Source organism: Ahaetulla prasina, chromosome 1 (assembly GCF_028640845.1).
Source record: "Ahaetulla prasina isolate Xishuangbanna chromosome 1, ASM2864084v1, whole genome shotgun sequence".
Taxonomy (NCBI): domain Eukaryota; kingdom Metazoa; phylum Chordata; class Lepidosauria; order Squamata; family Colubridae; genus Ahaetulla; species Ahaetulla prasina.
This window is the reverse complement of record NC_080539.1, coordinates 364379637-364397337: the sequence shown is the minus strand read 5'-3', so window position 1 is coordinate 364397337 and position 17701 is coordinate 364379637. Positions and strand designations below refer to the sequence as shown.

Here is a 17701-nt window from a genome sequence, read left to right as displayed (position 1 = left end):
GTGGGCCTGCAGCAGGCTCCTGCTAGGCAGGGCTGTCGGTGCCCCCACCACGAGGTGAGTCAGTAATTATACCCCCTGAAAATAAGACCTAGTGCCTTTATTGATGACAAAAAAATATAAGACAGGGTCTTATATTTGGGGAAGTACAGGTACTGACTGAAAATCTCCAAAAAGAGATTCATAGAACTGTGTCCCTCTAATGTAGGGAGCCATTCAACAATGAAATCAGCTAGGAAATACCTAGAGGGAATTGTGAATAGCCGAACCAGGGGGAAGAAAAATGTGAGGTGACACTCTCATAGAAGAAATCAGTGTCAACAAAATGGTCAAGATTGTAGTAAGTCAGCAGACCTGTATTAATACTAAACTGGAAGATCTCACTTTTTAGTTTTTGGCCTGCAAGGTGGATCCAAGTGTAACATTCCCTATTTGAAATCATCCTAAGTCCTCTACAGCTTCTATCTGCATATTTCTAGTTCTGTTCTTTCATTCTCAGACCTGTGAATCAGGGCAAGAACACCGGTGTAGACAGTGTCTGCTGTTACCGTAAAACCGCTACTGCTCCCCCTTTTGATCGAGTGAACATATATCACAAATTCATAAATGAGACCAACGGTTTCACCAAGATGGAGAGGTACAACATGGACCCAGACAGCCTTTTTGTTAATGGTAAGATGAAGATGGATTTCTTGATTAAAGAAACCGCTCCAATTTGGATTGCAGAAAATATGATTTCTGTAACAGAATTATCTGTGCTTGGAATGCATTACCAGACTCTGTGGTCTCTTCTCATAACCCCAAAAGCTTTAACCAAAACCTATCCACTGTTGACCTCATCTCTTTCCTAAGAGAACTTTAAGGGGCGTGCATAAGAGCACAAACATGCCTACCGTTCCTGTCCTATTGTTTCTTTCCCTATATATATATATATGCTTATACTTCCTTGTTTCTCCTCATATATATGTTTATATATTATATAATCTTTTTGTGTGTTGCTCGTGTATATGGTTATGACAAAATTAAATAAATAAATAATAAAAAATAAATAAAGCAGTTATGAGATTGTCCAGAACTGAATCGGTTCTGACCAATGTAAGTTAAGGTATAGTTCCTCTCTGTGACTCCATGGAGAGATGCCAGAGGGCTACAAGACTTTCTTCAGGTATGCCAAATTTGTGCTACTAAAATCTAGATGACCACTACATGGAATCAGTGTTTATTAACACCTCATAGTCATTTGGAGTTTTTCTGTCCAGGCCTGCTGGCTCTGTTCTTCTGGATGATTTTTCTCCAACACTGTCCCAGGACCTTCTTACAAGAAACCACTAGGTGGATACTTGATAGAGTTAGTTCACAGTGACCTACTAAAACTAAAGGGTGCTACTATTTGGGGACCTTCAGGATTATTTGCAACCCTAATATCTGAGATTTGTTAACATGGAATAATTGAAAACGTATAAGAGGAATGTATTGTATCTTATTTTTCTCATGGTGGAGGGCTTTAGAAAGACTTCCCATTTTAGTGTGTTCTTGTGCCTTCTTTTGTGACTCTCTTTCCATTTTTGTAATTCTCTTTCCATTTCAGATTATCATGAAGCACCACCTCAGACCAGTAAGTACACTTTACAGAAGTTTCATGAGCCATGGACTCCAACTGTGGTATACAATCTAAAATGTCAAACCTTGTCCCAAATATACCGATTTCAGAGCAAGTAAAGCAGTATGCTCTAGAGGCTTTTGCCACAGGTGATGGGTGGAAACCACAGGATGTAGGAGCAGGTTCAATATTAGAAAATTTTCCAGATAGTAAAAGGTTTCAACTAGTATACCATGTCACTTTCCAAAGTGGTGTGTTCAGTAGAGGTCTTGAAACCGAGAGTGGATACTGATTTCTGATATTCCAACTCTGATTTTGACCATTAGAAACTGTTATGTAACACTGAACAAGAAACTGCCTTGTGAATTTTTTTCGCACCTTGGGACTTTACAGGCCACATGCCCTTCTGCAAAGTACTTCTTTATACTCTTGAAATGTGCTGTCATAGTCCTGCTCAATCCTCTGTTCTCCAGACTTAACCCATCAATCTTTCTTTTGGACAATTTGGTTTCCAGACCCTGATCTTCCTTCTTGCCTTTTTCTGGCTCCACAACAGATTGAGAATAATAGTTAAAAGCATATGCTTCAACTTCTGTTATGCACCACTCTGTTCATGACAGGAAGTGCAAAATACAAAAGAGTGATTGATGATTGATTATATGCCATCAATCCTGATTTCCATATCTGAGATTCACTGTATCTCTTTTAGCTCTTTCTCCAACCTCCAAACCACCAGTGGCAACTGAATGCTTTACTGTCAACTTCACTGCGACCAATTTGATGTATAGGCCAGAGATGGCTAATCCCACAGCAAGGATTTTCACCATAATACAACGACTCTTCGCTAATTTGGTAAGAAGACTATACTTAGCCCAATAGCTCTTCTACATAGGACTTTCATAATATAGTCAGCAATAGTGTTTTACTATTGCCAATAATTACATAATTTTTTTCTTTATACCTAGTTAGGAGATATATTGAAAAGCAGTGACATTGGTCCTGATTTAATCAACTGTTATTTATCAACATTAAGGTAAGCAATATGGGTTGGAAATTTTTTAGTGATCCGTAAATGTCTTACTATGGGGATTAATAAATTCTAATATATATGCCTCACAACATCTTGTCACATTTGAGAGAACTCATAGTTTATTTCAGTTCCATTTTTCAATGTGTCACTATTATCCCCATTCTAATTTCTAAAAAATTCAGTCCCTCATTTTCATCCCAACAATTTCTTTGCTTCAATGTTTGTTTGAAATGAGTTTGAAAATAAACAGGGGCAAACTAACTGGCGGGAAGAAAAAAATGATACAAAACAGTGTCAAGAAAAGAATCAAGGATATGGGTTGCTGAAATACAATAGAGCTGAAATTGAAGTTGTTTTATACTTCAGATTGCCAGGTAGTTCCAAGATCTGTACATCTGTTGTGAATATATTTTTATTTGGATCTTTTCTTTCTCAGATCTGTAAATCAGAGGAAGTACACTGGAGTAGACAGTGTATGCTGCTATCGTAAAGCTGCTACAGCCCCCCCTTTCGATCCAATCAATATATATCAGAAATTCATAAATGAGACCAACCATTTCACCAAGATGGGGAGGTACAACCTGGATCCAAACAGCCTTTTAATTAATGGTAAGAAGCCTAATTTTGCTTTGTGACTAAAAACGTTTGAGACTGTCCAGCACTGAATTAGTTCTGACCAACATTGTCTAACTTAAATGGTGATGTGTCTCAATGACAGCAAGAAGAGATGCTAGTGGGCTACAATTTTTTTCCTGTCTACTGGATTTGGGTTACTAAAATCTGGATGAACACTAGATGGTAGCAGTGCTAATTGACACCTCATAGTCATTTGGAATTTTGTAGTCCAGAGCTGGTAACTCTGTTCTAAATTTACTTTTGTGTAGTGATGCCCCAGGAAGTTCTACAAGTAAACATTGGGTTAGATGGACACTTTATATTGAACTATTGTTATTCTATTAGAGAGCAAATAATTTCTACCCAAAGAAGATTATCACATCACATAAATTTTACACAGAATTCGTTAGAACATTGAAATTGCTTGCTGTACTTTATAGAAATAGTCATAATCTTCGAATATCCTTTCATGTTTAGAATGGACTTGGCCTAATGTGTCAAGCAATTAAAAATGATTGCATGGTATGTACTTTCAAACTTTTCTTAACAAATGATAAATTTTATCAGATGGGAAAAAAATATGATTTTGAAGAAAGAATTGGTGAAAGATTTATAAAATTAAGAGAGCAGATAAAAGAAGATGTTGCTAAGTCTAGAACTCATGTCAGATGGGCTATTCTTAGAATGTGGAATAAATATAAATGTAGATTCTGCCTGAAAACACCTTTTTGGCTCTCAGTGCAAGAAGCATTTTATAGAAGAGAAATGATAAGTGGTTTATTTATTGTGATGTACTAAATTTTTCACAAGGCGATTGTAAAATGAAATCAAGAGAAGATTTGAGAACAAAATATTCTTGTTAATGTGGATAAAAGATTTTATGGTTTTCAACAATATGAGACTGAGTATGAAATATAACTATGTATTAATGCTGAACATATTACTGCCAAGATGTACAAACTTCTGATGAAACATCAGAAGAAAACACATGAAAGAGTGTATGATAAAATGGGCTAAAATTTTTTAAAATTGACTACAATATATAAATGGATGGAGCAATGGGAAAATATGTGGCTAAAAGACTGAAATTTAGATTAGGCTGTAATCTCAAAGAAAATTTTTTATAAAATGATGTACTTGATGTAAATGATATATCTGTCAGCAGAGAAACTGTTTAGATTGTATAAAGGCACTTTGAATATTTGCTGGAAATGTGAAGGAACAACATGAAGGGACACTTTAATCATGTTTTGGTGGACATGTAAAAAAAATTAAAAAGGCTGGATGCAAATACAAACTGTACGTCAAGAAGATTGTGAAGATTAAAACTGAAACCAGAGACTTTTCTTTTGAGACCAATGGACAGGCAACTAGAAAAAAGCCATGGAACTTTGTTTTATGTATTATATGCTCAAAAGTGGAACAGTTCGACACTAGCCACAATAGTGAAGATGGTGAAGATGATGGAACTAATGAAGATGGCTGAATTAATTTCTTTGATCAGGAAAAACCCAATATCTACGTTTACTGATGACTGGAAATTCCTTCTAGACTTTTTGCATTAAACAGAAAAAATGCATTTATGATTTGTGATTTTGATTAGAAAGAATTGATAATAAAAAAGTGTACATTTTTGTAATATAGAGTAAGAGACAATTTTGTAATTGTGCTTATATTTTGCTGCCAAGAAAATTGGAAACTTTTCTTTTTCGCACTTGCTTTTCTCTTTCTTTGCTTTTTTACTCTTTATTAGTTTGTGTTAGTTTTTTGGTTCTTAATAAAATTCTTATTAAAAAGTAACTTTATTAGGGGGTGAAGAATCACTAAATTTGTTGAAACATATTGTTATGAAGGTTGGAAATCACTTCTTCATACATTTATTTTCTCTTTCTTCATTATATTCTTACTTTTCTTTTCTCTCTTTTTTTGTTTTCCAAACACATTTTGCTTCTCTGTATTCTTTTTTCCCATTAAATTTACTTTGTACTAGATTTTACTGTTTTAGCCAAAATTCTTAATAAAAATTATAATCAAGGAAGCAGCCATGATGATGACTGCTTGGAATTTTGCTTGATAGTAAAGAGGGAAAAGAAAGAAAAAGAAAAAATAGCAGATCGCTTCTTGTTTCCTTCTAGGATATTCACCATCTACAACTGATTCAGCTCCAGATCTAGTAAGCTATGAGCTTGGTTTCAAAATTATCAACAACAACCTGACCAATACAAATCCATTATCACCAGAATATAAGCAATTGATGGGTTCCATCAGTAACGAGGTGAGGATTTTCACTTAGAAGTCCTCTATTGCAAACCCAGATGGAAACATGATAGGGAATTACCATGAAATAATGTCATTGCACGTCTGTCACACATTCTCTAATTCCCTCTTTTTGTAAGAAGTTTTTGAATTAGTTTTCCTAATTTGCATCCATTCCTTCCACAAACTGGAATACCTACAACTTTATAATAACAATAAAGTAGTTCCGGAAGAGAATGCCCATTAAATCTGAATGTCCATTAAATTCAAACATATCACTTTATCAATCTGTCTCATGTGTCTAACGACATCATTGATGTAAATTGATGGTTTGTACTGATAGTAATAATCTCAATGTAATAGTTAAATCTTGATTTAATGGGCAAACTCTCAATTAGACATGTCTATGGAAATTCTCAGACATCCAGGTCATGGATGTCCCAAAGGTGCTTTTTTCAAGAGGCAACTGGACTTTCTTTCTTTTTTGAATAAGTAACGAAACATTTTCATAGAAAAACAAAGTCAGAAAGAAATGACTCCTGAAGAAAGCACCTTTGGGATGATCTCAGTTGGACAGATCTTACTCCATTTAATGATAGATCAGAGTGAAAATTTTGTATCTGAATCCAATGAATCAAGGTAGAATAGAATAGAATAGAATAGAATAGAATAGAATAGAATAGAATAGAATAGAATAGAATAGAATAGAATAGAATAGAATAGAATAGAATAGGAATAGGAATAGGAATAGGAATAGGAATAGAATAGAATTCTTTATTGGCCAAGTGTGATTGAATACACAAGAAATTTGTCTTCGGTGCATAAGGTCTCATTGTACATAAAAGCTGTAACTGATAAATCATGATCATAGTCATCATAAAAATAGATTAATCATAAATCGTAAGATACAACATTTAGTGATTAAACTGCAAGTGTAGTTTAGTTCTTCTGGAACAGTTTGTTCTCAGATCTGTTTTGGGTACTCACTTCTTTCACAACTCAATAGTGTAGGTGACTTATTGTGCACCAAACAATAAGAGATTTAAAAGTGTAGATTTAAGCTTAATAGGATTTAATTTGATTTGATTCCAGTTGAATCAACTCTTCCACCAGAGTTCCATCAGCGATGGATTCAAAATTTGTGCTGTAACTAAATTAAGGTCAGTATTTACCAAAAGTGGCTCTGAGCAAGATCTTGATGACATCATTGAGTTTATAAACAATTAATCAAAACCAAGTGAATTGTTATAGCTTATTATGGTACTTGAATTCAGCCAGATGCGGCTTACTCAAGAAACTATATTTAAATAAATTATGGTTTCATAAAATATTTAAATTATGCCTATACACTCATTATTTGGATCTTATCTGTCCTCAGTACCAAGCACTTGAAGATACCACTTAAATCTGGCTACATAAAACTTTTAACTGAGAGAGTATTCTCTAGGTAGGGGTCTCCAACCTTGGCAACTTTAAGACTTGTAGACTTCAACTCCCAAAATTCTTCAGCCAGCTTTGCTGGCTGAGGAATTCTGGGAGTTGAAGTCCACAAGTTTTAAAGTTGCCAAGGTTGGAGACTCCTGCTCTAGGTGAGGGATTGTTTTTACAGCAAACTATTAATCAATGCTGCATTAACCTACAAGTAATAAAATAAAAATAAGAAAACACAGTATTTCCCAATTCACATTCTCCAAGCACTTTGGACTTTTAACTTCCAGAATTCCAAACCAGCATATCTGTAAAGGAACTAGAGTCCTCTTTCCCTTCCTTACCCACCTTTCCATGTAAAGTAGAGCAGATGCTGCAGGGTAGACATCAGAATAGCAACCTCACAATTTTTACATTTCTTCAGATTTCTCAACTATGATACAATTTACAGCTACTGAAAATAAAGGAGAATTTCATTCCTTACCTCTTTCCTGCACACAGGCCATTTGCTTTCCATCCCCTTACCCATTAGTTAGCACTGGATAGCTGGGCCTAATTACAAAAACTCTGTGCAAGTTCATCAGGAGCTCTTTCTAAACTGCAGCTTGGGAGAGAGAGAGAAGAAAAGTGCCTCAAAGAGATTTTTTTTAAAAAAGGGGGTGGTGGGAGTCAGAAAGAATAACAAACTATGTATCAGAAACAGAATGGCCATTTTAGGCACTGGCCGCATTCCTTACTAGGCCTACCATGTGGATCTTCTTTCACTGACAGATTAGTCCTGGAATATGCCGCTCTTGGCATTAAAACAAGTTGCTAAGCCTTGCTGCTGCTGAGCTAGGTATACTACTACTACTACTACTACTACTACTATGAATAATAATAATAACAATAATAATAATAATAATAATAATAATAATAATAATAATAATAATAATAATAATAATAATAATAATTCTCAAGTCCTGAATCGAACTGCAGAGACTCTGGCATAAACCAGTGAAGGTGGTTCCAGTGGTACTCGGCACACTGGGAGCTGTGCCTAAAGACCTAGGCAAGCACTTAAAAACAATTGGCGCTGACAAGATCACCATTGGTCAGCTGCAGAAGGCCACCTTACTGGGATCTGCTCGCATAATCTGCCGATACATCATGCAGTCTTAAACGCTTGTGAAATGTTCGACTAGTGATTAGTGATACGAAACCCAGCATAGTTATCTCATTTGCTGTGTATACTGTCATTTTGTCTATAATAATAATAATAACAACAACAACAACAACAACAACTCAGTTGACTAACTTTCATATTTAATGAATAAAGTAAATAATAATAATAATAATAGACAGGAACTGGGTATGTCTAGTTTAATAAAAAGAAGGACTAGGGAAGACATGATTGCAATGTTCCAATATCTCAGGGGTTGCCACAAAGAAGAGGGAGTCAGGCTGTTCTCCAAAGCACCTGAGGGTAGAACAAGAAGCAATGGGTGGAAACTGATCAAAGAAAGAAGCAACTTAGAACTAAGGAGAAATTTCCTGACAGTCAGAACAATTAATAAGTGGAACGACTTGCCTGCAGAAGTTGTGAATGCTCCAACCCTGGAAATTTTTAAGAAAATGTTGGATAACCATCTGACTGAGATGGTGTAGGGTTTCCTGCCTGGGCAGGGGGTTGGACTAGAAGGCCTCCAAGGTCCCTTCCAACTCTGTTGTTATATTATATAATAATAATAATAATAATAATAATAATAATAATAATAATAATAATAATAATAATAATAATAATAATAATATATTTTAAGAAGATTCTTGGTTGATACCTAGGATGCTGGCAGCAACCTGTGTCAGCCATTAGCATCAGTCAATGGTATTTGTAACACATTTTTAAATGTCCAGTTGACTGAGTTTCATGTTTAATGAATAAAAGAGGCAACAACAACAACAACAATAATAATAATAATAATAATAATAATAATAATAATAATAATAATAATAATAATAATGATAAATAGTACTTGGTTGATACCTAGGATGCTGGCAGCAACCTGTATCAACCATTAGCACCAGTCAATGCTATTTGCGATGTATTTTTGAATGTTCAGTTGACTTGAGTTTCATTTTTAATGAATAAAGTAAATAATAATAATAATAATAATAATAATAATAATAATAATAATAATAATAATAATAATAATAATAGTGTTTATTGTCATTGTACGTGTATACACAGTACAAATATCTTAGGAAAGGTATTCCAATATAATCAAATATGAGAATGGCCAGATTTCTCTCAAGAAATTGAAATCTTCCAGTCCAGTTGATATTGATTGAAAAAATTAAGGGCAAGGATATGAGTGAAAGCAAAAGCAGACATGATTCTGTAACTGGACCTGGGGTGTCAGGAGGTGTGGCTGAGCTCATGCTATGGTTATGTTCATTTATCATTAATAAGCTTGTTTTTTCCCCCAGTTGAGGCTTATATATATTTTGTGTAGCTAACAATATTTAAAATAGGGAAAAGACAATGTTTCTGTGTGTGTTTTTTTTCCCCTGCTTTAAATATTGTTAGCTAGACAAAATCATGAACTTGAGATGAGGGGCCATATAAATTGAAAAAATGATTTTTAAAAAATAGAAGTATGGTTCACTTGGAGTATTACAGCATTGGTTAATAATCAGAGGCATAGAAGTACCTCAGATCATGATGGTCAACTAGTTGACATGTTCCTCATTTATGTAGAGTTCTGATAACACAAGAAACCCAGCTTAATAAAAAAAATATTGCATGCACATATATTAATCCTAAACTAATGGACTATCTTATGATTAATGTGCTGGCCTGTTCATACAACATATTGTCAGTGTCTGATAGCTACAGCACATTGAATCACAAAATGCCCAATAAGCTGTTATTGTAGTCTAGTTTAATTGTGTGAACCCAACCTTATTTTATAAATAAGGCAAAAAATATCTTGCTTATCTAATGCAGAATGGGAGATGTTTCCAGGAAATCTTCATTTTTTAATGTGCTGAAATTCAGAAACTTTATGGAGATATATTATTATTATTTCCATAGAAGTAAATTTGGCCCACTCCTAGTAGGTAAATTTACATAATAGCTCATCATGTGGTTTGTCTGGTTTTAACTGAGTCTGTTGGGTTTTAACCTCAGCTACTGTACATCAAGCCTTATTTTTGAATTTATTGTTTAGTGACCTACCCAAATTTGCTTTTTTCAGTAAAAGATGCCAAGAGCAATATATTTCTTTCTGGATAGTTGAGAAGCCTTTGCCTAAGATAATAGGAAATATAGCTCTCAGTGGTTCTGCTGGCTTTAAATTCTGCACCACTGAAAAAGCCATTTATGGCAAAGAATATATTAGCAAAATACTTTGATTATAAAGTTTCAGCATACTATAGTAGGAGTTTTTTGTTCTGTATGCATTTTGAGCTTAGACATGTCATCAAGAAGTCAAAACTCAAGATGATTTTGAATGTTGCCTCTGAAAATGTCTGACTTTATTTAGCAGTAATATAATTTGAAATGTTTTTTTGCATTAAAACATTTCACTGCTAATCAGACTTGCTTCTTAGCTTTAGTCTGAAGTCAACTCATGTTTCTTTTCTCTCTCTTTCTGAATCCCCACTATATTTTTTAGAATTGGTTCCATCATAGTTGATTGCAAGTGTTATTTCCATCCTGCAAGGAATATCAGCAAAGACACCGTCAAAAATGTCTTTCAACAAGAGACCCAGAATGCCACCTCTCAGTGGCTGGGTAACAGGTTCCAAGTTATGGGCTTCACCATTGAAGGTATAAAGTTTGGCATGAACTAAAATGGTAATGGTCATTAATGTAGGCTTCACACCCTTAAGAAATCTATAATACCTCCTTTCCTATTACTGATGTCAGAAAGACAGACAGATAGATCTCAGCGGTGCGGTGGCTTAGTGGTGAAGATACTCACCTGCCACTCAGATGATTGAGAAGTCAATCCTAGGTAGCAGCAGATGTTTCTCTCCTAGGACACAAAGAAAAAATATCTACTGCAAACTCCACCTGGTGTCAGGAAGGGCATCTGGCCAGTAAATGCTCAGCTCCATTCAGTCACTACAACTCTAGCCAAATTAAGGGGTTACAGAGTTGTAAAAAGGGAGAAATATAGACGAGATGGGATGGGATGGGATCAGTGGTGGGTTTCAAAAACTTTTACTACCGGTTCTGTGGGCGTGGCTTGGTGGGCGTGGCAGGGGAAGGTTACTGCAAAATCCCCATTTCCTCCCGATCAGCTGGGACTTGAGAGGCAGAGAATAGGTGAGGGTGGAGCCAGTCAGAATTTTTACTACCGGTTCTCCAAACTACTCAAAATTTTCACTACCGGTTCTCCAGAACTGGTCAGAACTTGCTGAAACCCACCTCTGGATGGGATGGGATGGGACGGGATGGGATAGATGGGGGAGCGGGCAGGCAGGCAGACTTGCAGATTTTTAACACTCTTAGGGTCTTTCAGAAGCTTATAATAACTGAGTGATTATTAAATTTACAAGAAAAGAAATGTTTGTTATATTTGTGCACTTCTTTTTTCTATTGAAAATTCTTGAAACAAATACTGAAGCAGTAACCAATCAGCCCACACACATGCTAAAGTTGAAGAACTTCACTGTAAATTTCACCATTATCAACTTGCCATACAAGGACATGAAGGATCCAAAGTCAGAAGTTTATCAGAAAACGAAAGCGAGCATCAAGGATGAGGTAAATGGTTGAAAACATTTATAGGTTTTATTTATATTAAAGTCCCAAAATGCTTATAGATTTTCTGCCTACAAGAAGAAACAGCAGTAGTTCTACAGTTTGGAGATTTTTTTTCTTTATCCTTTGGAACAATGCTAATGTAATCTTATAGCACAATAGAAGGCAGCATGACTGGTTTTTTTAAGTGCCTTCCCTTAAAAAAAGATTGATCAATAGCAATGTTTCCCACCCCTGATCATCTTTTTCCTCTCCAAATCTTCAAGTGTATTCCTTTCTGCTCCCAAGGAAAGTCTTTAGATTAGAGTATGTTTAAGTGGAAGTATCGTAATTACAATAAGACTTTGGAAAGAAAAATTAATGTTCCTATCTGTTAGTCCACGTGCCCCCTGCTTTTAAAGAAATGCAAGAATATTTACAAAAAGAAATGGTCTATTCATCCTCCATTTCAGAGCTAGAAGAGGGAAAGTGACCCTTTGACAAATTCTCTTCATTGATAAATGGAAGTCAGATACTGAAGCGAAGGATTGAGTAAGACTTGGGTCATCTTCTCCTTTACCTAAAAGGCATCTTGAGCAGTTTAACATAGCCAGAAAATATAATGCCCTGCAGAACCCCCAATTAGCAACAGATGCAATATCCAACAGCCAGCCTAACTCCTTAGGAAAACCGTAGGAATGAGCAGATCACCCCAATTTTGCTCCATTTTACAATTCACATGAGTAGGCCAGTTATGATGTCCATTGTATATTAACAATTGCTAATTTTCCATCTTGGAATTCTTCACCTTTTGAAATTTTATAATGTTTTATATATATATATATATATATATATATATATATATATATATATATATATATATATATATATATATATATATATATATATATATATATATATAAAAATAATCCTAAATTACTCTGTTTTTAATATTTAATTTTATTGATTACATTGTGCACCATCCAGAGCCCCTTAAAAGTTTTATTAATCAGACTCTGTTTTATAAAATTTCAAAAGGTGAATAATTCCAAGGTGGAAAATTTGCACTTTTTAATACAGGCGGGGGTGGGGGGGTGGGGGGTTTGTCTCATGGGTCCAGGCAACTCCATAACACATAATATGAATCTGTAGTGAATTTCTTTTACATCTGTCATCCCACATTTGGACACTATCAGCATTTTACACCTCTTAAGTGAAGGATAATGTTGCAGATTTAGCCAGCATGTTCTTTAAAGTAGAATTAAATATGGAAGAAGTTTTCTATTTCAAACCTGAAGAAAAAGTGTCAAGAGGAATAGGTTTGGTTCTTTCTTAACTCATTATCATTCCTGGTAGTCCATTAATCCATCCTCTTCTTTTTCCTTGAAACAGCTCAACCATGTATATCAACGCAGTGATCTGAACAAGAGTTTTGTGGGCTGTTCTGTAAAAAATTTGAGGTGCGTTTTTAAACAGAATGCGACGCTAATTGAGTATCCAGTCCACATTGACAAATCTATTTGTTGTTTGTATTTGCTACTGCCACTACTGTTCTAAAACTCTAATACAGGGATGTCAAACTCAAGGCCCGAGGGCCAGATCTGGTCCGCAGGGTGCTTAGATCTGGCCTGCAGGGCAGGGGTGAAATGCTACCAGTTTGGACCAGTTCAGCAGAACTGGTAGCAGTGGCAGCGCAAGGCTCCGCCCACCTGGCCATTGTTACTTCCTGGTGTTAACCAGGAAGTAACCTGTTTTTGACCCTCTGCGCATGTGCAGAAGGCTTTGCATGAGCACGTTCTTCTGAACTGGTATGGAAGATAAGTAAATTTCACCTCTGCCACAGGGCCACCCTGGAAACAGCAAAGGACTGGCCTGTGGCACCTCTGCCGGTGAAAACAAAGCTCCATTTTTGCTGGAGGGTTGCAGGAGGCCATTGAAGCTGAAAATGGAGCTTAGGAGCCCGTTTTCGCTGACAGGCACTCCTGACACGAGTGATAACAAAATCTTCAACCAAAAACTGTCTACTATTGACCTCACCCCGTTCCTAAGAGGACTATAAGGGGCGTGCATAAGAGCACAAAAGTGCCTACTTTTCCTGTCCTATTGTTCTCTGCATTATAGTATTATATGCATACTTTTACTTATACTTTTATTTATATATACTTTTTCTCTCATGATGAATTATTGTTTATGTTGATGTTTGTATATACTGTTGTGACAAAATAAAATAAAATTAAAAAATAAATAAAAATATCAAGCTGGCCACACCCACCCTGGCCACATCCACCCCGTCCCTCCAAAGTCAATCACAACTCTGATGCGGCCCTCAATGAAATTGAGTTTGACACCCCTGCTCTAATGAATCCTTTCTTTTTATATTAACAAATAAAAAACTTAGCTGTTTATCTTCTCAGCCTCACTTTTTAATATTTACCATGGCTCGCATTTCTCTTTTTCAGACCTACTAGCCATGAAAGTCAAACTGATGTCAGTTCTCTCTGCACATTTGCAGTGGAGTTTGGCTCAAGGACTTTTGACAAATACCTTGTGTATGATGTATTTAAAAACCTGACTCAGAATGCCTCCCTAATGGGGAAATACAGCCTGGACAATAACAGCATAAATATTAATGGTAAGATGAGGGAAGCACAGGTATGTTTGACAGAGATAGATGCTATAAATTAGAAAAGGAGAGATGAGTCGAGGTGAGAATCGTGGACTCTGCCAGGGATTTCCATGGGTGACTGAGTGTAAAAAAAACCAATCAAGATGGCAGCCATCGCCATGCAATAAAAGCATCACATATAAAAGAGAGGCAAAGCTTCTGTTGCATGGTGATGGTTGTCATCCTGATTTATTTGATCCCTGCAGGACTCTGCCTATCTTTTGCCCCTTTCATATTTAATGGAATCCTTCCTTCCTTTCCATTCTTTTCCAGCCTATCCTTCAGCCATGGTAACAACAGAACCATCCAAACAAGGTAATTAGGATGTTTTATCACAATATATTTTAGCTTCTGATTTCAGTACCCCCATTCCCTCTGCGTTGAACTGAAGAAATGTAGAATTGTTATTGTATCAGTCCCTACAGAAGATGCTATAAACTGAAACAGAATCAGCATAGTCTACCCAAAGCACACATACACATCAGAGGTGGTATTCAGCAGGTTCTGACCAGTTCTGGAGAACCGGTAGTGGAAATGTTGAGTAGTTTGGAGAACCAATAAATACCACCTCTGACTGACTCCCATCTATTCTCTGCCTCCCGAGTCCCAGCTGATCGGGAGGAAATGGGGATTTTGCAGTAACCTTCCCCTGGAGTGGGGTGGGAATGGAGATTTGATTGTATCTTTCCCCTGCAACATCCACCAAGCATGCTGCGCCCACCAATCTACGCTCACCAAGCCATCCCATACCCACCAACCCATGCCCACAGAATTGGTAGTAAAAAAAATTGAATTCCACCACTGATACACACGTACGTGGCTTGTGGAAATGGGCAGGGTATAAATTTTATCATTAAATTTATGCATTTGCATTATTTCTTATTTCCAGGGCTACCTTACTGGGCCATCATCCTCATATGCTTCTCCATTTTACTGGGTTCTATCTTTTTCTTTCTTCTATGTGTCTTGGTATGTATGAACTATGCTTCTAAGTAGAGGGCTAATGATGAGTCTCTAATATAAGGAATCCTCAGCACTCTTCCAATAAATACTGAGGAGTGTGTATGTTTTCTCAGAAGACTTTTAATCATAGTGGATGGGAATGTGATGAAACAGTTTCCTTGAGACCTCCTATGCTGTTAATCGAGGCAATTCTGGGAATGAAGGGCCCTAAAAGCAGTTAATGGAGCCACTGGAAGGGGTCTTCTCCTTCGTTTCTCCATCTGACAAAGTCAGATGGAATTGAGGCAATTCCATGATGGAATTGAAGTCCATCATGAGAGAGAAAATGGACAAAGGAAGGAAGGCACTTCACTTGTATAAAATGTATTTATTTCTGTCTTTAATCAGACTGTTGTGTGGGTGAAGAGGAGAGCAGGCCAGTACCAGATCCAAAGGAACATTTTTGGCCTCCATTTCCCACATATGGACATACAAAAATCATAGTGATGTCGATTTTGGAAATTTGACTCCTTCCCTGCAAGAGGACCCTTTCCATCTTGCACATATTGTGCAACAAAAATATGTTTACTATAGCTGGAATGAATTTCTTGATGAAGAAAGATACTGCATATTATGTGGAAGACTGCCAGACTGATAGATTGATGGGGTGCCCTGTCATCTTTATTTTTTATGTGTTGTGAAACTTGGAGTCTTTTTAAATATCTATAAAAAACTACAGATTATATTATTTAAGTGCCAAAAAAAGAGAGATTCTGCCTGGACCAAGGATCAGTATTAAACAGTTTGCATTCTTTTGAGACTGCAAAGCATCAATGAACTCTATTGCACATTAAAAAATGTAAAAAGAAAATATATACTGTATTCTTTTGCTCAATCAGTAAACATTTTACTTGTGTTTGTTTTTGAAGCAAGAATTTTTGTCTTTCAAAGACAATTAAGTTGTTGAAATGGAAGACTTACAGTATTTTTATTTTATTTGAGCTGCAATTATGTCATACTGTACTGTACTACACTGTAATATCTGTTTTCAAAATAATGTATTTTAGGTTTCAATCCTTTTTTAGATATTTCAAATGTTCCTGATTTTTTACAAATCAATAAACATGAGCAAGAAAATGAAAAACAAAGCAAAACCTAAAATTCTACCAAGAATCTAAAATATGGTAACTTTTTTTAAAGACAATCATAGCATATATGAGTATGAATTCAAGCCTTAGAATACTGTGTACAAGAAAAATATAAGTATAAAGAAATCAGCTTTAGTCAGAAGTGGCATTCTTTCTGCATTAATTTTGCGGTTATATAATATATAGCTAAAATTTAGTCACCACCATCCCACAATAATAAAGTATTTACACCAAACTTATCTTGAAAAATAATAGATACAGATTAACAGAGTTGGAAGGGACCTTGCAGGTCATCTAGTCCAACCTCCCACCCCACCCAGTCCAAGCAGACCCTACACCATTTTTGACAGATGACAGTCCAGTATCTTCTTGAAATCTTTCTCTTTTCAGTTTTTTTTCTAGCAGCAAAATACCTTAGATGAGTGGCGTTACAATTACAGTGTTTTTTTGCCTCTCATTCATTCACAGTACTAGCCAATTATAAACAATTAAAGTTTACTTCACGATTTTGCATTAGCAGCTAGTAGTGAATATGTTAAATCTGTTTAAAAGTCCAACTTATTGTATTTCTTTACATAGGGATCATTCACTTTTTCACCAAAAGATCTGTTTTTTGTCTTTTATATACAAGTAAATAATAGATTTACTTATTAATTTAGATAGATTTCAGTTTAGCAGACCAGATGCAATAGGGGGAAAAAATCTGTCCATATGATATATGCTTCAGTACAGATATAAAATTCCCTTCATGAGTCTGTATATCTATAAAACTGCAAAATATGCATGCATAAAATCCCATTTCCATTTTAAATATTTGGAACACAACAGCTGAGTCATATAGCACGCAAAGATAAAGGCTGGATTCCCCTATTTTGCATTCTCAAGAAATAATACCATGAAAACTTCGTGGGTATGTGAAAAAAGTGAATGTCGAGGTTCCTGTCCTCATCCTTACTTTATTGAACTTTAGTTGCAAGTGTGATTTGACTTTATATATATAAATAAAAATTTTGTAAAAGATATTAAAATAAAATAAGTTTCTACATAATTGACAGAACATAAAAGAAAAACAACAACAATTCAAAGAACATGAAAAACAACCCTTAATGGCGTTCTAACTAAAAATTCTAACTCTTCAGTTTTCTACCCTTGTCTGAGGTAAATGCCCCCTTCACTTTTCAGGATTCCAGCCAAGTCTCTCACCAAAGTCTTCCCACCAAAAGTCTCATCCTTAGCTAAATACAGGAGGGGAAGCTAAAAATGTTGGATGTCTGTAGCTCAGCCAACTTGA

General features: G+C 35.7%; 1 protein-coding gene and 1 long non-coding RNA gene across 2 annotated transcripts in view; both read left to right on the top strand.

The window, feature by feature from the left end:
* LOC131188105 (mucin-16-like) overlaps window positions 1-13212 on the top strand; it is a 38655-nt gene extending 25443 nt beyond the window's left edge. Inside the window, exons 28-37 of the mRNA XM_058163112.1 lie at window positions 497-669; window positions 1586-1612; window positions 2307-2449; window positions 2563-2630; window positions 3064-3236; window positions 5378-5517; window positions 6591-6658; window positions 10583-10737; window positions 11543-11679; window positions 13048-13212. Coding sequence (XP_058019095.1) covers window positions 497-669; window positions 1586-1612; window positions 2307-2449; window positions 2563-2630; window positions 3064-3236; window positions 5378-5517; window positions 6591-6658; window positions 10583-10737; window positions 11543-11679; window positions 13048-13212 — 1249 coding nt within the window. The remainder of the gene's footprint in view (window positions 1-496; window positions 670-1585; window positions 1613-2306; window positions 2450-2562; window positions 2631-3063; window positions 3237-5377; window positions 5518-6590; window positions 6659-10582; window positions 10738-11542; window positions 11680-13047) is intronic.
* A 919-nt stretch (window positions 13213-14131) lies between these two features.
* LOC131188272 (uncharacterized) lies at window positions 14132-16266 on the top strand. Its single transcript, XR_009152752.1, has 4 exons — window positions 14132-14287; window positions 14594-14635; window positions 15210-15289; window positions 15671-16266. It is a non-coding gene; the product is annotated as an uncharacterized LOC131188272 (long non-coding RNA).
* Window positions 16267-17701: the final 1435 nt, after the last annotated feature.